Source organism: Urtica dioica, chromosome 8, assembly GCF_054948205.1.
Source record: "Urtica dioica subsp. dioica isolate 48M chromosome 8, U.dioica_male_clone48M_v1_H2, whole genome shotgun sequence".
NCBI lineage: Eukaryota > Viridiplantae > Streptophyta > Magnoliopsida > Rosales > Urticaceae > Urtica > Urtica dioica.
Window position 1 is genome coordinate 7,660,718 of NC_142763.1, and position 24,188 is coordinate 7,684,905.

Below are 24,188 nucleotides of genomic sequence, written 5' to 3' on the forward strand. Positions count from 1 at the left end.
ATTTTTAATATGATTTTAATTTTAAAATAAACATCTCAGATTAAAAAACGTATAAATGGAGTTCTTTTTTTATTTGTAAACCAAATAATAACTTTTATTTCCACAATTATCTCAATGAATGTGTATTAAATATTTTTATTATTTAAATTAACAGGCTGATTTCGAATTTACAGCTTTTAATTAAATTTTTGTAATAGATGCATTGACGTTTGATTAAAATTACGCGGATCATTCATAAGTAGAACATTATGATAAAGAGTAAGTGATGCGAATCTAATATTGCTGATCATACGTACAACACTAATACTATAACAAAGTTCATGAAAAAGGAATGCATTGAATATTTTTTTATTAGATATATATATACCTGGCGAGGCGTCCGCGGCCGGTGTACCTCGTCGACTTCGCGTGCTTCAAGGCGCCGCCGCACCTGAAGGCGTCCACGGCCAAGTTCCTGAACCACTCGCGGCTCGCCGGCCGCTTCGACGAGGCCTCGATGGAGTTTCAGGCGAAGATCCTGTCTCGTTCGGGGCTCGGGGACGAGACTTACCTCCCCGAGGGAGTCCACCGCTTCCCCGCCGACCTCTCTATGGCCAACGCCCGAGCCGAGGCCGAGTCCGTCGTCTTCGGCGCCGTCGATGCCCTTTTCGCCGGAAACCCTGGCGTCGTCGCTGCCAGGGATGTCGGGATCGTCGTCATCAATTGTAGCCTCTTCGCTCCCACCCCTTCCCTCTCCGCCGCTATAGTCAACAGGTACGGCCTGAGAGGCCTCCATTTATTTTTTTTTTCCATAACCATAATATATCTACATGCCCTATAGGTACCGGCTGAGGAGCGATGTCCGGACATTCAACCTGGGCGGCATGGGGTGCAGCGCCGGAGTGATCGCCGTTGACCTGGCAAAGGACCTCCTCCGAGTGCTCCGCCGCGAAACCCTAGCCCTAGTCGTCAGCACCGAGAACATCACCCAGAACTGGTACTTCGGAAACGACAAGTCCATGCTCCTCCCGAACTGCCTCTTCCGCGTCGGCAGCGCCGCCCTCCTCCTCTCCTCATCCCGCTCTGTGACAAATCTTCAACTTCAAGTTCGTTTTTTTATTTTTTATTTTTTTTCTATCACCACCAATCTGATTCTCTTTCAATTCAAATTAAAATTAGAAAAAAAAAAAAAAAAAAAAAAACAATGTTAAGTTTATAAAGTATGGTTAGACTTTTATGATTTTTTTTTATACAGAGTTTAGATGGTTATTTAAGTCGTTACCAGTCTGTAGTACTCTTCCATGTAAAAAAAAAAAAAAAAAAAGAGTGATTAAGAAGGGTTTTTTTTTTTTTTTACATAATATATTAGGAAAGGCTATGTTAAAATGGGCAATTAAGCAAGTAGTTTAATAGATTACTCTCATTTTAAAAAATATCCAAATTTTCATTTTATTAAAAAAATAGTTCACCACGCTCGCAGTTAATAAATTAACTAAAGAGTAAATTAAATTTACTTTTTAGTTAATTAATTTATTGTGGTCATGATGAGTTTTTTTTTTCCATATAATGGAAATTTACCTATAATTAAAAAAAACTAGTTGCAACAAATTTTACATGTTAAAATATATATCTTTACAAGCAATTTAAAAAAAAATGTTTGTGATAGCTAGCTTGGTTTATTGGTAATCTTACACTTACCTCGACGGAGAGGTTATGTGTTCAAGTCCCATGGGCTGAAGAAAATGCATGTCCCTTAGGATTTATTCTAAAGTAAGTAATCTTGGCCAATAGTGCAACTTCTAAAAAAAAAAGTTCTTGAAATAAATTTTGTCACATAATTGGATTTGTCATTTTTTTTATCACATTATATGCTAAAAAGGCTTTGTAGGATGGAGAGTAAAGGCTAGAGATTTTTTTTAAAAGAGAGAAAGAGAAAATGCATGCCTCCTTAGGATTTATTCTAAATTAAGTAATCTTGGCCAATAATGTCATCTGCGCTTTGCACTGTTAATATATCATATAATCTTGGTCAATAGAGCCACTTCTAAAAAAAAAAAAATTCTTGAAATGAATTTTGTCACATTGGATTTGTCATTTTCCACATTATATGCGAAAGGCTTTGTAGGATGGAGAATAAAGGTTAGAGATTTTTTTTAAAGAGAGAGAAAGAGAAAATACATGCCTCGTTAGGATTTATTCTAAATTAAGTAATCTTGGCCAATAGTGTCATCTGTGCTTTGCACTGTTAATATATCATGTAATCTTGGTCAATAGTGTCACTTCTAAAAAAAAAATTCTTGAAAGAAATTTTGTCACATTGGATTTGTCATTTTCCACATTATATGCGAAAGGCTTTGTAGGATGGCCGGAGAATAAAGGTTAGAGATTTTTTTAAAGAGAGAGAAAGAGAAAATACATGCCCCTTAGGATTTATTCTAAATTAAGTTATCTTGATCAATAATGTCACATGCGCTTTGCACTGTTAATATACCATGTAATCTTCGTCCATAGTGCCACTTCTCAAAAAAAAAAATCTTGAAATAAATTTTGTCACATTGGATTTGTCATTTTCGATCACATTATATGCTAAAGGCTAAAGTAAATCAGAATGTCATCAATGAAGACTATTGCAAATTTATCCAAGATGTCGCTAAAGATCCTATTCATCATATCCATGAATGCTGCTGGGGCGTTAGTGAGTCCAAAAGGCATGACCGTGAACTCGTAATGACCATAGCGGGTGCGAAAAGCGGTCTTTGGAATGTCGTCCTCTTTGACTCGTAATTGATGATAGCCGGATCGCAAGTCAATCTTCGAGAATACCTTCGCTCCCTTGAGTTGGTCAAACAAGTCATCAATCCTAGGAAGCGGATACTTGTTCTTGACAGTAACCTTGTTAAGCTCTCTGTAGTCGATGCACATGCGGAAAGATCCATCCTTCTTCTTCACGAATAAAACCGGTGCTCCCCATGGTGAATGACTTGGGTGAATGAATCATTTATCCAACAACTCTTGAAGTTGTGTTTGTAGTTCCTTGAGTTCAGCTGGCGCCATACGATAGGGTGACTTAGAGATCGATCTCGTACCAGGTAGTAATTCAATCCCAAAAGAAATCTCACGCTCTGGAGCTAAGCCTGGTAATTCTTCAGGAAAAACATCTACATAATCCCTCACCACTGGCACATCGTCAGGAGTTGCTTCTACATCTTTAGTCTTGTCCACTACCGACACTAGGAATCCATAACACCCTTTACTCATCAATCTTCTAGCTTGTAATGTTGACACCAACATCTTAGATTTCTTGAGTGGCCTTCCTTCAAAGGTAAACCCTCTTCCCGTTACCGGTTGGAAGATTACTCTTTTTCGGCGACAATCGATCATTGCATTATTCTCGCCTAAGAAGTCCATACCCAAGATGGCATCAAAGTCTTTCATTTCTAAGACAATGAAATCGATCCTTAACTCATGACCACCAATTATTATCGGTACTCTTTTTAAACACTACTCTGATAATAGCACATCACCAGACGGTAATGCCGTCCTGAAAACCTTCCTAGTTTTCACTACACTATCACCTAATTTCCTAGCCAATTCTAACGAAATAAAACAATGCGTAGCACCAGAGTCAAACAATACTAAAGCGTCAAAATGAGCTATAGGAAGCTGACCTGCTACCACATTTGAAGAGCTGGCTAGAGCATCGGCGTTGGTGTAAGCGTAGATGCGGGCTTGTTGTGGTGGTGGAATTTGAGTGGTTAGAGGTGCTTCTAAACGACCTTGGGAAATCTGTGACCCTTCGATGGCAGCTTGCATGAAGTTAAGTCGTCCATTCGGGTTGTGCTGCTGATATTGTCCATTCTGGGAGGAAATTGATTTCGGACAATCCTTGAGAAAGTGTCCAGGCTGACCACACTTGAAACAAGTCATGGTTCCCTTCCGACACTCTCCAGGATGCATCTTCCCACAAGTCTTGCATACTGGAAAGGTCGTTCCCTCTACCTTGACCCTGTTGTTGGCGTTGCCACCATTTCCAGGATGGTTTCTCTTCTTTCCATTCCCATTCCATTGGGGTTGTGCCTTGAAGCCTTGACGGTTATGGTTAGGCTGGGGATTTCCTGATTGGTTTCGCTTCCTGTTTTCAGGTCCTCTGCTTTGACCTTTCTCCTCTTTTCGAGCCTTGTAAAACTGAGCTCGTTCCTCCTTTACTTGGATCAAGTGGTATTCAGCTCGCATTGCACGTTCGAGGCAGTCGGCGACTCTGGTACGTAGGTGGCTGACTTTCACTATCAATGGCTAAGGCCAATTCCGGTCGGAACATTCCCATCATCCTCCTAACTCTTTCTGTCTCTGTTAGAACCAAGTGAGGACACAGTCTGGCCAATTGATTGAACTTACTAACAGCTTCAGTCACAGTCATCGTCCCTTGCTTCAGCTCCGCAAACTCCTTCTGCTGAGTGTTCATCGCTCGCATGTTGAAATACTTACTGTTGAACTCCTCAATGAAGTCTTCCCAAGACATAGCGCGTGTGTCTCTCCTAGCAGCAACTGCCTCCCACCAATATCGTGCATCCTTCTTCATAACAAAAGACGCGCATATGACTTTCTCAACTTCCGAGATATTCATGAAGTTGAAGATCTTCTTCATCTCTGACATCCACTCATCAGCCACTAAAGGATCAGTGGAACCTTCAAAATCTGGAGCCCTCATCCTCCTGAACCTTTCGAAAAGGTCTTCAGCCACAACAACTTGACCCATCTGAGGTACACCCTGAGGAGGTACTAGTGGTGCTTGTTGATCCTCTCCCATATTTCCATTCACTTGGGGGAGGTGGTTCCTCAACTCTTGTATCTCCACTTCTTGGGCTTCGATACGTTGTAGCTATGCAGTAACAAGTACCGCAAGCTCTGGCTGGGCCGCTGGCTGAGGTGCGGGGGCTGTATCGTTAGAATTATTTGTTGCTCCCTGTTGTTCGGGAAATTGAGCCGCATGATGAGCATCTTGCATTGGGACATCAGCAGCAACTCTGCCTCTTCCTCTACCTCGGCCTCGTGGCCTACCTCTACCTTGTCCACGAGCAGCCTGAACGTTTTCCATCTAAGATTTCGAAGACATATTCGCGATTAGGGTTTTTGGCTTCTAAAACTATTAGGATCGATTATAGAAAAGACTTAACATGCCAAAACACCCTCATACAAGGAACTTTATAAAACCATTAAGATAAAAGTGTTTTCCATATTAAAATAAAATTTAAACATATAATCCAAATCCGAAAGTGATACTCAAAACCAAAGAAAACAAAACCAAAACCTCAAAAAGAAAAATAAATAAATAAATAAATAAATAACGAGTGGTTTAGACTTTGGGGAGGAGAAGAGGAAAGAAAGAGTGATGATCTAAAATAATACGAAGACTTAGTCTTCTTCTGGATCATCTTCACTAGGATCTTCTTCTGATTCAGACTCGACAGGGTCCATACTAGTATCGTTCCCTAGTGGCAAATCGTCATCGTCGGCCAGCTCCATGTAGTGCTTCATGTGCCTCAAGAAATCTTCGTAGGTTAATCCAGGCGCAGGTTCGTAGGTGCGATACTTCCCTCGTTGCTTTTCAAACTCGGAGAGCCCGTCCCAGTAAATACTAATAGCCTCATCATCATCGAGATGAAAAGGACAGCGATGGAACATGTCGGAGGAACGGTTGTAGTACTCCCTTGCCGTCTCCCCGTCCTTCATCTTCCATGAACTCAAGATTTTCCGGTAACGTTTTCTCTCCAATTTTTTCTTCCATCCTTGGGCGGTGAAGTTTCGTATGACTCCGTCCTTCATGTATTCCCAAACGATTTGGGGGTGATCCTCAACCTTCTTTTTCCAGTACTCCAATACTCTCCCTTGTACTTGTAGTTGTGCAAAGGATAACTGTAGAGGTTCCCGAACTTGCAACACTTTAAAACGAATGTCCATGTTGTTGCACCATTCCCGCGTGCCAATGATATCTGTCACCTCGCTACTAAGAACTGGAGGTTTCGTCTCTAGGAATTTGATCAGGAGGTTGCTATCGTCATTGCGGCATCGGGTTTCCGCGATCACGTGCTTTGTTACTTCATCATCCATCTAATAAGAGAGTAAGAAAAAAAAATAAACTAAAGGTACAAAAATTAAAACAAAACTAACTTACTTGAGTAGGGGACAGCCGTGCGATCGATAGCGAAGGGGGTCGTAGATTCGTTGCTCTGATACCAACTGTGACGACCCGACTTTTCGGACCATCTTACTTATCTTACTTTTTAAAAACTTTAGAAAATTTGAGGTAAATTTTTTTTTTTCAAACATAACTTAAAATTTAAAGTTTGAAAACTCATAACCCAAAGTAAATTTAAAATTTAAAATTTAAAGTTTGAAAACTCATAACTTAAAATTTAAATGAAAATTTAAAAAATTAAATTTAAATGAAAATTTCTTTGTAGGTAATGAGTTTTCAAACTTATATTTTAAGTTATGTTTAAAAAAAAATTACCTCAAATTTTCTAAATTTTTTAAAAAGTAAGATAAATAAGACGGTCCAAAAAGTCGGGTCGTCACAGGCTGTCCATGCTCTATGAAGCGGAGACAAAGAGATTGGAGAATCGGAATCCCTCACCTTTATTTTTCTTCCATTAAATAATTTATTAATTGATATATTCGCTTGTAGAATCAATAATTAGAATCAACTAATATATTAAATCACATATTTGTCATCAAAAGTATATATACATAAGTGTAAAATATTTTACAACCCACAACTACAAAATAATAATAATAATAATAATAATAATAATAATAATAATAATAATAATAATAATAATAATAATATCACATTTATTTTTTTTATATAAAAAAAATGAATTTCCAGATCCATCTAGATTAACGCATAAATATTTGGAATGAAAATTTTTATCCTATAATTTATGGTTCCACATTTTAATTCGTTATATATTTCTTTAATTATCTATTACACGTTGAATTTAAATATTAGAATATGGATAATCCAAATAAGGATACTAAGTAATTAATAGATAAATAGTCCGTGTGCTTGGGACTACTAAAAAAAGACTTTAAATGACATTTTAGATGCGATATTTTGACTTTTATATGTCTATATCTAAAACAAATTCTATAATGCTTCAATACAAGTAAGTTGAATTCATAATAAATTTACATTACTAGTAATCTAACAATAAAAATGCTAAATAATATATGATAAGATATTAGAAAAAAATGTACGTGCGCACTTGAACAAAACACTCATAAAGTCGTTTCGTATTTAGTCTTCAAAATTTTTCTTTTTTAGTGAATCCGTTGAAAACCCTTTTTGATGTATTCTTCGAGCACAACAGTTGTGGCATTCACTTATGGGATCTAGGGCTATAGATCTGCATAAGGGTTTAGAAAGTCACAATTCAAACCCCCGAACGATAATGTTGAAGTAGTCGAGGCTATAGAGATGAAGTGGGTGTCTAGCTCAATGGTGCGAGATAATGTCCTCCTTTGATGATACCTTCCTCTTCCGTAGAGAAATTCATTACTTTACTCAGTGGTATGTTTTGTCCCATTTTTCTGTTAAAATAAACCATATAAGAGTGAGAATTTATCTTTTATATTTAGTAATGAATTTCTCTGCATGTAAAGTCATGCCAGACACAATTTCTGGTGCCGAAAATGTTATGAGTTTAAAGGTAAAGTTTAATATTGTAGTGTGATCAATTGTGAGGAACATATAGGTGTTATACTCGTCTGGTTCAGGTTATCATTGGTTGGTGTTTAATAATCCTATTCGACAAAGAAGTCTGAAGTATTATGAGTTTCCATCTCAAAACTAAATGAGAGAGTAACCTGGGACTTTTATAAAATCTGTAAGTTATCATTCAGTTTCAATAAATGATGCTAACAAATACATGATGATAAGACTTATTCTTCCAAGTAATAATACGTGATGATAGTAAAATAATATTTCGAACCAAATACATAATAAGACAAATACGATAAAAATTAATCGTCCTACTAATAGACTAGTTTATAAATTTTACATTTGTTAAGAAGCCTCGGTATGTCTTGGGTGATTAATTTACTTTATCCTATACCTATACATTATAGAATAAATTTAAATCTTACTTATATTTATCTTTATCATATTTAAAAATAATATGTCGAACTAACAGATAACTATTATATTGCTATAAGATAATGAAGTGAATAATGTATTTGTAATCCTCACCGCAATGATTTCATTAAGATATATTATAAGAATTGTTTGAAAATATATTAGGAATAATTTAAAAGACAAACTCGTTATACATTGCTTTGATATTGCACGTTGAATTTAAAATTTACAATACGAATAATCCAAACTATATAAAAGGATATTAAATAATGTATGATCATAACAAATTAGAAAAATATAGTACTTATGCATTAAGAATCAGGATTGCTCAGAAATATCGTGAAAAGTCCAGACCGTAGATTTTTAGACCAACGGCCAACGGTCTACTCTTAAATGATCTATAATTTCACTGATCTGGTCTATCATCATAAAAAGTTTGGTCTGGTCTAAGATTTAAAATCGTGGTCTAGATTGGACCAGACCAGTTAATTTTAAAAATAATAATAATAAAACAATATTGAAAATTAAAAGTAAAAAACATACCCATTCCATCATTCATTTTTTTTTTGCTCGAACATTCTATTGTTCTTCTAAAGCAAAACCTAGACTTAAAAAAAAAAAAAAAAAAAAAAAAAAATTTCCCAAATCGTGCCTTTCAGAATCCATGGCTGGCTATGGTACCTCAGATTTTTTATGTTTTTTTTTTTTATAGATTTGGGTGGGATTAGACAATTTCATAAAAAGTTTGGTCTGGTCTAAGATTTAAAATCGTGGTCTAGATTGGACCAGACCAGTTAATTTTAAAAATAATAATAATAAAACAATATTGAAAATTAAAAGTAAAAAACATACCCATTCCATCATTCATTTTTTTTTGCTCGAATATTCTATCGTTCTTCTAAAGCAAAACCTGGACTTAAAAAAAAAAAAAAAAAAAAAATTTCCCAAATCGTGCCTTTCAGAATCCATGGCTGGCTATGGTACCTCAGATTTTTTATGTTTTTTTTTTTATAGATTTGGGTGGGATTAGACAATTTCATAAAAAGTTTGGTCTGGTCTAAGATTTAAAATCGTGGTCTAGATTGGACCAGACCAGTTAATTTTAAAAATAATAATAATAAAACAATATTGAAAATTAAAAGTAAAAAACATACCCATTCCATCATTCATTTTTTTTTTTTGCTCGAATATTCTATCGTTCTTCTAAAGCAAAACCTAGACTTTAAAAAAAAAAAAAAAAAAAAAAAAAAAAAAATCCCAAATCGTGCCTTTCAGAATCCATGGCTGGCTATGGTACCTCAGATTTTTTATGTTTTTTTTATAGATTTGGGTGGGATTAGACAATTTATAGTAATATTTCTGGTACCATTTGAGAATGATGTTACATAATCCCTGGTGCTTTAGGGTTTGAATGCAGTTAACCATATATGATTATAGTTTTCGTTATATGATGAGTTATGATTTTATAATTTATAGTAATCTCAACTTCTGAACTCGGAAAATGAGGACATCGGTTTGATTTGGTCTAGTTATTTTTCACAAGTCCGATTTGGTTTCAATTTATGATGGTCTAACTAAAGAAACCGGTTTGGTTCTTTCATGGATTTGAGACCGGATCAGACCAAGCACAACTCTAAAATGAATGATTATACTACTAAATACACTATTATGTTTCGATATCACAAAAAAAAAAAAAGAGAATTTACATGTTACAGTCACCCGTATATTCATTTCTAGAGTGGTCAGATAACGGGTATATATATACTTGCTGGTAAGTCATTAAAAAATAACTATATACGTATATTTACCCAATTAGTTCAATATTCCAGATGAGGACGGTTCGTTAGTAAAATAAATAATGTTTTTTTTTTTTTTTTAATAATAAAAATTAGAAGCGAATTGTTGTATTTAAAATTAGGATCCATATTTTGCCCATCTTTTTTAAAAGTGACAACAGAAACGACTAGTCCTCTGATGTCCCTACTATATACACGAATAGGGGATGGCAACGGGTACGGGTAAGGCCGGGTACACCTATTCCGTTACCCGTACCCGCTATAATTTTTTATCTGTTACCCGGACCCGTTTACCCGGATTTTGAGACGGGCCGGGTAACGGGATACCCGCCGGGTAAACGGGTTAAAAATGTTGGACCCGTTATCCGTTTACCCGGTTTAAAAAAAGGGTAGCGGGTCGGGTAGACCCGCTTACCCGTTTATAAAATAAAAATCTATCAACAATATAAAGTTTAAAAATAATATATCATCTTTAGGTAAACATATGATTTATTATATTTTAAAATTATTATATTTTAAAAACAATGTTTAAAATATATCATCTAATTATGTAAACATATGATTTATTATATTTTTAAATATTTATATGTTAACGGGTCGGGTCCCGGGTAACCGGGAACGGGATGACTATTCCGTTACCCGTACCCGGACCCGTTAAAACCTTAACGGGTATTATCCGTTTACCAAAAAAGAACGGGTATTACCCGACCCGAATAAATCGGGTAACGGACCGGAACGCGGGTAACAGGTCAAATTGTCATCCATATACACGATCCAATTAAAAAAGGAAAGTAGGTTACGGTAATTATTGGTTATTTCCATTCGGCATAGAACTTTTGGTCACCCCATATCAGCATTCGATTGAGAGGAATCTTGACATTCCTCTTCTTGAGATGCTCGTGCCTGGGCGCGATTCTCTTGCCCAAGCTGAACCCAAAGTACTGCGGAAACTTGAGCAGCTCCTCCGACCCTCTCTCCATCTCCCACACCAAGTAGTCATACTTGGGCCGCAAGATTCCCTCGACGCTGTACCCGAATATCGCCGGAACCCTAGCGCAGGCCCGCTCGGCCTCCTCCCCCGAGAGCCCCGCCTCGTCCCTCAGGAACCGGAGCTTCCTCTCGAGCTTGTCGACCCGCGTGTTGAGAAGGTGCGCGTTCAGGCTCGTGGGCGACCCGAGCCCCGCCACCCCGACCCGCCGGAGCAACTCCAGGCTCGGCCGGAGGCAGTACTCGACGTCGGAGAATATCAGCGCCGGGCACCGCAGAATCATCTGCCGTGAATCCTCCGGCGAGGCAGTGGCGACCTCGTCCGCCAGGAAGGCGAGGATGGCGTCCACGGTGGGCCCGCCGGAGGTACGGAAGAGGTCGGGGGCGTGGGCAGCGAGGCGGGGGATGTCGCGGTCGGAGAAGCCGCTCGACTTGAGGGACTCGACGGCGGTGGGGATTCCGGCGACGGCGTCGGAGGTGGGAAGGTTTCTGGGGTCGATGTCGGGGCGACGGTTTTGAGGTGCCGGATGTTTTCGCGGTGGGAGGTCCGGAACTTGATGAAGTGAGACGGAGAGGAAATCATGTTGTGAAACGCCGGGGAAGAGAAGTGGTCAAGCGATGAAGAAGATGAGACCATCATTTTTTTCAAAAAAATTCACTATGGATATGTGGTCTTAGTTGAAAGGTGGTTGTTTTTCGCGTGGGTCTTTGAGAGTGGATAAGGGATATTTCTCTCTCTCTCTCTCTCTTTTTATTTTTTTCGCATGGAAGCATTTAGTCCGGGGAAGATATAGGCTGTCTAGTTCTATAACTTCTATTAGACATATTTGCTAAATAGTCCAAAGGTCAAGAAGGGAAGACTAGATAAGTACGTTTTGCATGCCTTTCCATTAATATATAGATTTTATTTTTATTTATACTCGCGTAATTTATCTTTCTTGTGACCTGTATGAATTTATTTATATTAAAATAAAACAAATATAGGAAAAGTACGTATTGGCATTGTATATGATAAGATGGTAAAAATGATGGGATTGGGAGAGTAATAATGGAGGCAAAAATACTGCCTCTTATATTAATTTCTATGTAGCCCCCTATTTCCGGGCCTTACACGTCTCTCGGGTGTTTTCAAGAGAAGATGGAGGATTGATATTCTTGTTGTTGTTGTTGCTGCATAGAAGCATGTAGTGGCTGTGAACCTTAAGCGGTGATCATCGGGTTGATAGAAGAAATGAAAATAATTCAATAGAATTTCTCCTATGAAATCGAAAACGTGCAAATAATAAAAAATAAAGTCAAACACAACCGATCTTTGGCTGCGTTAGTTCATTCATTGAGTCATTCGTTGTATCTACATTCTTGAAATTTTAACAGTTCAACTTTGTTCAAGACAAGGTTACACTAATGGTACTACTACTACTACTTACGTTCTATATCAACAAAATGAGCGAAGAGAAGATTGGTCTCTCACACAGATCAATCCCCCAAATGACTCATATACAACTACAATTAACAAACACAAACACAACCGATCTTTGGCTGCGTTAGTTCAATATTCATTGAGTCAAAACAAATCTAACCGGGTCGTGGATGAATAGTGGGGGCGTGTATATTCATCATGTTGGACTTGGTGGCGGAGTTATAGAAAAAAAACGCTATATGTGTGTGCGGCCTTCTTCAGCTTATGAACAATTATGTGGTGGTATTTATTTAATCATCATATACTTTAATTTTTTAATACTCAGCTTATTAAAATGAAATAAAAAGAATACTTCATTGATATTGATCAAGAAAGGAATGATATATGAGAGGTTGAGCACATCCCAACTAGGTTGGCACCCACTCAACTCTCAGCATTTAACATTCAGTTTGTATTTACAATTACAACAATATATCCAATGGAATGGAAACAAACAATACCAAAAAATGATTAGCTAACTAATGAGGGAAAAAGAGCCGGTGGGCCTTGGTGTTCTCGGCTTTCTTGTTCTTGAGAACCTTTGCGATCATTTCCTTCACAGTCGTGCCTATCTTTGACTTTGTCTTTGTCTTTGTCGTCTTCTTGGCTTCGCGAAGCTTTTCCAAGAGCACCTTCATGGTTTTAAGCAATTGGGCCTTGCACACATGGAAAAATCGAATTGGGAATTTCGGCATAGGAATTTGCGCAAATCCCCTAGGCCGTGTGCCTCCAAAACCGATTTTTTCAATATTGGTATTTACCAATATTTTCTCTTTAGTTGTTTAAATAAAGGAGAGAGAAAAATATAAGATATTGTCCTATATTCTCTCCTTATTTAAAGGAAAGTATTTAGGAGAATATTTAGGAGAATAATATATTCTCCTTTATTATCTCACTAAATAAATTATTCTCTATTTAAATAAAAGTATAATATCCCATAGATATTGATCTGATGGATGAGAGAAAAAGTAGGATTCACTTGTTGAGATCGAAGGGCCTAGATTAAATCCTCTAGTGTGAACACAATAAAAGGAAATAAAATATTCTGGAAGATTCCATGAATATCTCTTTTTACTACTATAAATAGGGGTTCATGAGAAGGCAAAAATAAGCAATTATTTGAAGCAATTTTGAGTGAAAATTTCGTGCAACCTAGCCTCCTTGGCCGTGCACTTCTACTTCTCATCTCCTCGGAAATTCGTTTCCATTCTTAGTAAAATAAGAGCGAGATCTCGAAACACCTAGTTTCGTGATGTAGTGAGATAAAGACTGTGCCCACTCATATTTCTTATTCGTCTCGGAGATTACGTTTCGGAAGACTAAGGTGTCATCACATCGAGTCCTTGAAGTAGAGTCCCTTGTTTGATTGTGTGGAGGCTTGTACGTTCAAGACGAAGACGGATTGTGAAAGCTTTCAGTTCGTGAACCGAAAATCAATGTAAGTACTTGTTTACTCTTGTTTCGGTTGCTTGACTTATATGCTCTCTTATATTTTTTAATTAACGTAAATCTAGATCTTGTCATATAATCATTGAATTAATTAGCTTATGATTAGCGTAATTAATTACTTTTCCGCATTTATATGGTTATATGGGGAATCATCCCCGACAAGTGGTATCAGAGCTAGTCGATTTACTTAATTAATTGATTCGTTCATGTGATTAAATTTAATATGGTTTGAATGAATTTATATTTTGATATGAAGTTCATGCAATTCAATATATGATTATGTGAATTGTGATTTGTGGTTGATCGTAGAATTTTTTGATTCTCGCTTTTCTAGATTTTTTGTACACCCGAAATTCAAAGGGTATAGGATTTTTTGTAAATCTATTATTATTATTATTATTATTGTTGTAATCCGACGAGCGACGTTCTTGATCACGACGATCGGCGAGAGACGGACCCACAACGAGGAGTGATGGAGGGACCATCGGAGAACCACCACGACGGAAGGAAAATCCCGCCCTGAAGGCGGGACAAGAAGAACGCAGGGACGGCCAAAAGACTGCCCCTGCCTCCGTGCTGCACCACTCGGCCGTGCAGCCCTCCTGGCGCACGGGCCGATGACTCGGGTCGAGTCCCACCGTGGCGGGTGGACTCGAGGATAGTCCGGGCTTGGGCTCGGATGCCCGGTGGGCCTTAAGGCCCACCAAAAAATTAAAAAAAAAATTCGAATTTTTTTTTTGAAGTTTTATTTAAATTATTTATATGGGCTGGGTCCAAGTAAATATTTTTTAAAACATTGAAAAATAAATGATTTTGATATCGATTTGTTTTTCTAAAGGACATATGATTGGGCCTTGATTCAAATAAATTATTTTTTCGAAAAACTAAGAAAAATTAAATATTTTTTATAATGATTTATTTTTCCATTGAGACATATGATTGTGCTCAACCAATATCCATGAACCGATGTGATTGGGTTCATCTCGTTTTAACTTTATAAGAGTCAATTAGGATACGATCAACACAAATCAAACCATGCTTGCTATGCTTGTTTATTTAATTGCTTTGCCATGCTTGTATGCTATAACTTAGATCGTGTATCGTATGTTTATGGTTGTCATGGGCTTTCATTCATTAAAATTGTCTAATTAGATTAGGATAGTTAATTAATGAATGAGTTGAACGGATCGGAGAGCTTTGTCACCAAGCCGATAAGAGGCTAAGCTGAGAGGTACTTAAGAAGACCTAGTGTCTCACCTTCTCTACTGGGAGCTTTTCCGTGAAGGAATACTATTAGGATAATCAAGACTAGAATGTCACAATTTCCTAATGACTAAGCTATATCGAAACTTATTGTTTTTAAGGGTAGCTTAGAATCACTCGAGTTGTTAATATGATTTAGTAAACACGAGTGTATCACCTAGATTAAAGTTAATGCTAGGAAATTAAAATACTAAAAGTATATTGAGTCTTAGGCCTCCAACATTGACACAACACTGTGAGGATGAAAGATCCCCTCGTGACCGGCGGTTTTCTAAACATGGTGGTCAGTTCCATTCGGAAGGGCTTTTCTGATTCCAATACCAAGGTTGTGTCTCTGACGATAGGTGGGAGGGTTGATCCCTGCGTGTACTAGTTACGCTAGTGCGTATGGGCTAGATTTCTTTCACTAAAATGTTGGGTCGACTCATGCATGAACCAACCGGTGGTTGCTCATGTGGCCAACGATTCCTATTAAAATGGTAGTTAGTGAGCATAGTTATGAAGGTACATGTACTGTGATTGTTCACTAATCTGAGATGGTTCACATTTTCACTAGGTGCACTCCGTTACGTCACCAGAGTGAAACGGACTGTGACTATTAGTCGAATTACCTTGGAATATAAAAAACTGGGTCTTTTAATATCTTTAGTATTTTTCCCCGTGCTTATGCATTATGTTTTTTATTTCCTAAATTTATATGATGAATGTTTTTTCTTTTCATTAGTAATTTATGTACTTGTATTTTATTAATTTCAGCATGACTTCGAATTATGATCTCTTGAAGTATATTATGGATAAAAAAATGAAGTCTGGTGAATGCGCAGTTCTCTATATGAGAAACATGTCGGATTGGATGAATCTAGCTGCCTTTCGGGGCACAAAGATTGATGAGGCAACTCGGGTTGAAATCATTCTGAATTCACTCGCCGAGGAATACGCCGACTTTGTCATTTACTTTCGTGGTTTTGGCCCGAATTATAAAATGACGAAGTTTCAAAGCGAACTTCTTTCTTGGCGTGATGGTTTGGTAGAGTATGCTTACCATCAGGTGCAACCGGGTTTGGCACCACAGCCTTGTCCACCTTCACCAGAAGATTTACCATTAGAGAATGTTCTCGTAATGGAAAGGCCATCACTTATAGTGATTCCTGATGATGATGACATCAGCCCTGAGTCATGTGAAGGTAATGTACCGTTCACTCACTTACATGTATTAGAAGCATTATATGCTGAAGATTCTCTCTCGTCCTGGATAATTGATTCGGGGACAACTAATCATGTTTGTACAACCTTACAGGAGTTTGACTTGTGGGAGGAACTGAGGGGAGACGAACTACAGCTTAGAGTGGGGAACGGAGAGTCCGTCACGGCTAAAGCTTTAGGAATAGTTCGACTCCGATTTGGAAATAAATATTTGATATTAGATTCAGTTTATTTTATTCATGGGTTCTGTAGAAACCTAATTTCAGTTTCTGAATTACTTAAACAAAAATTTTCTTTATCTGTGAATGAGAAAACTATGAGTGTTTCTTTAGATGGAAGATTAATATGTGATGCATTATTATATAATGGTTTATATGTATTAACTCCTGAAAATAAATGTTCATTTAATGCTGAAATGTTTAAAGTAGCTAAACCCACATCTAATAAGAAAATTAAACTGTCTAGTGATGAACAAACCTATTTATGGCACTTAAGACTTGGTCATATAAATATAAAGAGGCTAGAGTGGCTTTCAAGGCTTGGGCCGTTGAAACACCTTCAAGTGGGAACTCTGCCTGTTTGTGAATCCTGTATTGAAGGAAAAATGACCAAGCGATCTTTTGCTGGAAAAGGATTAAGAGCCACCGAACCTCTGCAACTTGTTCACTCTGACGTCTGTGGACCAATGAGTGAAGCTGCGAGAGGCGGTTATGAATACTTCGTCACATTTACTGACGACTATTCTAGATATGGTTTCATTTACCTAATGCAACGAAAATCTGAAACTTTTAGTAAGTTCAAAGAATTTTGTGCTTGTGTTGAAAACCAATTGGGTAAGACTATTAAGACCTTTCGATCGGATCGGGGAGGCGAGTTATTAGACAATGAGTTCACCGATTACTTGCTTGAGCATGGGATTGAGTCGCAATTATCGGCTCCTGGTAACCCTCAACAAAATGGGGTTGCTGAAAGGAGAAATAGAACTTTATTAGACATGGTAAGATCCATGATTAGCTACTCTTCACTTTCAACATCTTTATGGGGTTATGCATTGAAGACTGCCATGTATATCTTAAATCAAGTTCCTTCAAAATCTGTATCCGAAACACCCAAAGTACTATGGAATGGAGCACCTGAAGGTTTGCGTCACTTCCCTATTTGGGGTTGTCCCGCTCATGTCTTGAAAAAGAAATCGAGCAAGCTGGAACCAAGAACAAACGTTTGTTTCTTTATTGGTTATCCAGAAGGGACAAAATGAGGTATATTTTATGATCCTATTGATAGGAAAACATTCGTTTCAACTCATGAGTGGGAATCCATCTCCACCTACAATTGTTGTGAGAGTGGGAGATGAAGAAGAAAACACAAACGTTGGTCCAAGTGCTACACTGCCTCGTCGTAGTGGGAGGGTCTCTAGAGAGCCCGACCGATATCTTGGTTTTGAAGCAAACGTCGTTGCCTTGGATGCGAACGACGACGACCCCGTGTCATTTAATGACGCCATGGTCAACTTGGACAAAGGAAAATGGCTAGAAGCCATGAATCTAGAGATAGAGTCTATGCACTCGAACTCAGTCTGGACTCTTGTAGATGCACCCGAACAAATTAGACCGATTGGGTGCAAGTGGATCTATAAGAGGAAGAAATGAGCTGATGGACAAGTCGAAACCTTTAAGGCTAGACTTGTGGCTAAGGTTTTTACCCAAAGAGAAGGAATCGACTACGACGAAACCTTCTCTCCTGTAGCCATGTTTAAATCCATCAGAATGCTTCTGGCCATTGCCGCTCATTACGATTATGAGATTTGGCAAATGGACGTAAAGACGGCATTCTTGAATAGCTATCTGGAAGAAGAAATCTATATGGTTCAACCAGACGGATTCATAGAAAATGGTCAAGAGCACAAGGTTTGCAAATTATTGAAGTCCATTTATGGACTCAAGCAAGCGTCTAGATCCTGGAACCAAAGGTTTGATGATGTGATCAAGACCTATGGTTTCGAACAAAACCTTTCTGAGCCTTGTGTTTACAAGTACTCAAAGAAAGTAGTTGTTTTCTTAATCCTTTATGTAGACGATATCCTCCTTATAGGAAGCGATATTAAAGTAATGTCTGACATAAAGGAGTGGCTGGCAAAGCAATTCCAAATGAAGGATTTGGGGAATGCTGCTTTTGTTCTAGGAATCCAAATCATTCGTGATAGGAAGAACAAACTACTAGCTCTGTCTCAAGGTACTTATATAGATAAAGTACTTTCTCGCTTCTCGATGCAAAATGCCCATGGGGTATTATTGCCAATTCATTCAGGAAAGTTTCTGTCGAAAGAGCAGTTTCCTAAGACACCGCAAGAAGTGGAGGATATGAGTCGAGTTCCATATGCCTCAGCAGTTGGGAGTCTGATGTATGCCATGTTGTGTACTAGACCCGACATATGCTATGCAATGGGAGTTGTTAGTAGATACCAGTCAAACCCTGGTCAAGAACATTGGATAGCTGTTAAGCATATCCTAAAATATCTTAAGAGAACTAGAGATATGATGTTTGTATACACAAGTAATGACTTGGTGATACAAGGATACACTTACTCTGATTTTCAGGCAGACCGTGACATGTTGAAGTCTACATCTGGATCAGTGTTCACTCTCAATAGAGGAGCGATTGTCTGGAGAAGCATTAAGCAATCTAGTATCGCAGACTCTACTATGGAAGCTGAATATATTGCAGCTTCCGAGGCAGCCAAAGAGGCTGTTTGGCTTAAAAATTTCTTAACCGAACTGGAGGTAGTTCCTAAAATGAACGAGCCTGTGCAACTCCACTGTGATAACACTGGAGCCATCGCAAACTCAAAGGAACCTCGCAGCCATAAGAGAGGAAAGCATATAGAACGAAAATACCACCTTATAAGAGAAATAGTTCGAAGAGGAGACGTGGCAGTCATGAAGATCTCGACGTTGGACAACATCGCGGATCCAATGACAAAGGGACTATCTGAAAATGTGTTCATGAAACACGTGGGAGGAATGGGCCTTAGATACATGCCATATCTTCTCTAGGTCAAAGTGGGAGATTGTTAGGAATTCTTGCCCACGAGAAGATACTTATGTAAATTCTCGTTGAAATTATTAATAAAATAAAGTTTGACATTTATTATCTATTTGAATTGAAAGCGTTATTTCTTATTTAATGAGATTTATTAAACATTCATTATTCCATAGCCTCCGTATCTAACTGAGTCACGTGCTGGGCACCTGAGTTCGGGCGGTGTTCTAAAACATGGTCGATGACTGATATACGCCTGGAAAACTATATCTAAAGTCATATATGTGGAACACATGGGTGAAGGCTGATCACTATGTGGGAGCATTCTACACTTGTGGTAAGTGTACGACCCGGACAGGTCTTGGTGTAGATGTGTCGTTTAAGGACCGTTACGACACACTAACCGAGGCCACTATGATGGTCACAGTGTGACTTGATCTAAATCCTGAAGTGATCATGGACACTGGGTTATGTTACTGAGCTCTTTGACTCATTCGCTAAAAGGCTATTCATGCTAATCACAGCTTATGTCTTGGGAGTTTTCTCATAGCATAATTCGAGTGGGAAATGATTTACAGATACGGAATCCAGCCTTCCTGAAAGAAGGTTAATGTTCTCTCACCTAAGGGTTGATTCCAGAACCGATAGATTGGGCGCACTTTCGAAGTAAGTAACGTTTGAAAGAATCTTTCGCTAGGGAAACAACAATGCTTAGGGCTGATATGTATCAAGAGAAGTATAACGGAAAAATTGACTTCTCTTGACACGGGTTGAACCTGGAGGATCTTGATCACGAACTGACTATATCAGTGGACACTCGTCACGATGAGTAAATATAATTCTAGTAGAAAGGAGAGTTCAGTCTTGGCTTACAAGGTGGAGTATTTGACCAAGATTAGACGAATCGATGGACAAAAGAGAAAGGACTATTTCGTCTTTTACATCGGATTTGTTAAGCTTCTATTACTAGGTCCATAGTCCCCGATTCGGCTCTGATAAAGGCGGATAAGAACTTTCGTATAATAATGTTTATCATTATTAATCTCACTTGCTGTAATTGTGATTGACAGCATTAATTCTGGAAAACGGGTATTCGCGGAATTAAATAAATATTTATGGTAGAATTGTTTATTTATTGTTTGATCAAGTAAATAAACAATTATTAATTATTTGTTTATTGTTGGACCAAGTAAATAAATGATTAATTGGGTTTTAAGCAATTGGGCCTTGCACACATGGAAAAATCGAATTGGGAATTTCGGCATAGGAATTTGCGCAAATCCCCTTGGCCGTGTGCCTCCAAAACCGATTTTTTCAATATTGGTATTTACCAATATTTTCTCTTTAGTTGTTTAAATAAAGGAAAGAGAAAAATATAAGATATTGTCATATATTCTCTCCTTATTTAAAGGAAAGTATTTAGGAGAATATTTAGGAGAATAATATATTCTCCTTTATTATCTCACTAAATAAATTATTCTCTATTTAAATAAAAGTATAATATCCCATAGATATTGATCTGATGGATGAGAGAAAAAGTAGGATTCACTTGTTGAGATCCAAGGGTCTAGATTAAATCCTCTAGTGTGAACACAATAAAAGGAAATAAAATATTCTGGAAGATTCCATGAATATCTCCTTTTACTACTATAATTAGGGGTTCATGAGAAGGCAAAAATAAGCAATTATTTGAAGCAATTTTGAGTGAAAATTTCGTGCAACCTAGCCTCCTTGGCCGTGCACTTCTACTTCTCATCTCCTCGGAAATTCGTTTATATTCTTAGTAAAATAAGAGCGAGATCTCGAAACACCTAGTTTCGTGATGTAGTGAGATAAAGACTGTGCCCAGTCATCTTTCTTATTCGTCTCAGAGATTACGTTTCAGAAGACTAAGGTGTCATCACATCGAGTCCTTGAAGTAGAGTCCCTTGTTTGATTGTGTGGAGGCTTGTACGTTCAAGACGAAGACGGATTGTGAAAGCTTTCAGTTCGTGAACAGAAAATCAATGTAAGTACTTGTTTACTCTTGTTTCGGTTGCTTGACTTATATGCTCTCTTATATTTTTTTATTAACGTAAATCTAGATCTTGTCATATAATCATTAAATTAATTAGCTTATGATTAGCGTAATTAATTACTTTTCCGCATTTATATTGTTATATGGGGAATCATCCCCGACAGTTCAGTAGTCAATGGTGGGATGATTCCAAATTGGGTGCAACTCCTATAGGTAGATCCGTATCCGAGACTTGTTTAAATCCCAGATTCTGGCATTCGGTGGACGAAGTGTGTGCCATATTCGAGCCAAAGTTGCTGTTTAACCCGGATATAACCATGAACAATACTCACATGGCCGCTGTCACAAAGGTTTTCGACTTCTTGCATCCGGATCTTGATGGGTCATCTCTTGGGAGAGAGGTATAAAACTATAAATTGTTACAAGCTATATCACATTATGAATATATGAGTCTTATTTGATTTTCTAATTACAGTTAATCGCATTTCGAGACGCTCGAGGGGACTTCTCACAAAGAAGTGTTGTTTCGGCACGAGGCACCCTTTGTGCAAGAAAGCTTGTGAGATGAATTGTATGCATTAACTATGTCATGGAATGGTAAGAAAGGACATGATATGATTTATGTCACATGATTGCAGGTGAGTGGTGGGAGCTTTATGGAAATTGGACCCCGACTTTACAGACGTTGGCCATTCGAATTTTGTCACAAACTTCATCCGCCTCCGCTTGTGAGAGGAATTGGAGTACATTTGCCCTCGTCCACACAAAACAAAGGAACCGTCTAGCGTACAGCAGACTCGAGAAGCTTGTTTTCTGTTCATACAACATGAAGTTGCAGCTCCTGAAGCGACTCGGATTCATGACAACAACCTCAACCCGATGGATCCTTTGGATATCATCGAACGAGCTTTCGAACGCTCGGGGAATGACAATGAGGGAGACGATGAAATTCTCCGCTGGATTGACGAAGTTCACATGGACGACGTCAACCAGAACCCGGATCCGGCAGTAGCTGAAGCGGCTCGAGAGCATGGAGTTGATCCGGAGCGAGTGCTGAACAAGGACGTCCAACCTCAACGCGGATCCGGAGAAAGTTCGGATTCAGATGGCAGAGGTTCAAGCCGTAGATCAAGCGGAGCAGGTGGAGGTGCAGGTGACGGTGGATCAGGGGGAGGTGATGGAGGTTCCTATCGGTCTGGGGGTTCCTTTACTGCTGGAGGCACTTCATTTGGTGATGCGGTGGTGCTCAACTCGGATACGCACCATCACAAGAAGATTTCGATCGTCTTCATCACCCTGCCTTTTTTTATTCAGGATACGGGCGCGGAGGTCAGGGCGGATGTATGAATGATGCCATGTAATTTACGTCTAGCAATGACGTTGATGACTTGTCCTACAACTTCGGATCGGTATCAATTGGTCCTCAAGGCACAGAGTCATATTATGATGACGGATCTTCTAGTTACAACTACCAGGACTCCTATGCATCAAGTTACGCTCCCGAAACGGTGCAACCAGTTCCAGGTTATCCCCTCCACTCCATGTTTGTTGCTTCATCTCAGCATGAGTACGACTATCACTTGGACAGGTACTTTAGTGCATATGCTCATTATATGACTTGGTATGATTACTGTATGACCGCTGCATACGGTCGCTTTGAGTAGTCATTTGTATCCCTCCTATGTTGAATTTGTTGAACAATAGTATTTGGTGGATTGTGTTGAACTTTATCATTTTGGTTATTAAACTTACTTTTTGTTGTGTTTGTAATTTGGTATTGTGTTGAAACATTCTACACTATTTTTAATTTTATGAATTTTATCCTATGTACTTTGTATGTTTTTTTGTATATTTCTTTTCTGAATTCCACTCGGTAAATACGGTATTTGACGGTATTCCTATACGGTAACGGTAAGTTCAACGGTACCGGGTTTTTTTTTTCTCGCTTTCCCCGGTATTCCTTTACGGTACGGGGGTTACCAGTAAATTCGAAAGCTCGAAACGGTAACGGTAACGGTATTTCGATCCTTGTTCAATACAAGTAACTTGAATTTAAAAAATAAATTTACATTACTAATAATCTAACAATAAAAATGCTAAATATATATGATAAAATATTAGAAACTCGTGCGATTCTCCACGATATTCACACATGTCACAAGGTTTGTTAGACGCCATTTTCGGAGTCTGATTCTCAAAGATATATGATCTACAAACTTCAACGATGGGTATTATACGACTCCGATAGAGTTGATTTTTAATGATATTTTGTTGCTTGTAATAACTTATGCATAGTCTAAATTTCTCATGGCTCTAGTACTATTAAAGAAGCTATCCACAATCTTATTAAAGTTGGTTAGCTGGTTGATTCCAACAAGGTTTGGTGACACGAGATTTCTAATTCTATCTGGTTGAGGCGGAAACTATTAATTAGTGAGAAGCATTGACACTGCTGGTTCTTCTGCGGAGAATATCTTATTGAAATTGCTCAAACTAATTTTGACGAAGTTATTTCCTATAAAAATAAATATAAATAAATATTAATAAGAGAAATTTCTTTCATAATTGAACAAGTAAATAAATGCATCGGTAATTATTATTTCTAAAATAGAATATTCAAAGGATGAGCATTTTTAGATAAATTCTATACGATGCTTATAATATAATTAAATAACATTGGAAAATCGAAACGGTTAATAGATATCATTGAATGAATGGGCGTATTATGATAAATAAGTTATGGCATCAACCAACTAAAGGAGTTTAATAAAGCATTATTCTACTACGTTGCCATATTGACATGTCACAAAACTTATCAACTAGCATATATGGAAAAATATAATTTTTTTCTCAAATACTAAT

At 37.9% G+C, this 24,188-nt stretch overlaps 1 protein-coding gene and 1 pseudogene across 1 annotated transcript; one reads left to right on the forward strand and one right to left on the reverse strand.

Moving 5' to 3' along the window:
* Positions 1-496: 496 nt before the first annotated feature.
* On the forward strand, positions 497-1,879 carry LOC149387754 (3-ketoacyl-CoA synthase 4-like). Its single transcript, XM_089622243.1, has 4 exons — positions 497-753; positions 821-1,085; positions 1,235-1,282; positions 1,868-1,879. Exons 1-4 carry the CDS (start codon positions 497-499, stop codon positions 1,877-1,879), a joined length of 582 nt encoding a protein of 193 aa, XP_089478369.1.
* Positions 1,880-10,706: 8,827 nt separating this feature from the next.
* LOC149387755 (transcription termination factor MTEF1, chloroplastic-like) lies at positions 10,707-11,756 on the reverse strand (annotated as a pseudogene).
* Positions 11,757-24,188: the final 12,432 nt, after the last annotated feature.

What these genes read in the sequence shown, in the direction of transcription:
- LOC149387754 (XM_089622243.1), top strand. Translation starts at nt 497, where the DNA reads ATGGAGTTTCAGGCGAAGATCCTGTCTCGTTCGGGGCTCGGGGACGAG. An exon ending in TCCGCCGCTATAGTCAACAG is followed by an intron (nt 754 to 820) that starts GTACGGCCTGAG and finishes CATGCCCTATAG; the next exon opens with GTACCGGCTGAGGAGCGATG. An exon ending in TGACAAATCTTCAACTTCAA is followed by an intron (nt 1,086 to 1,234) that starts GTTCGTTTTTTT and finishes TTTTTTATACAG; the next exon opens with AGTTTAGATGGTTATTTAAG.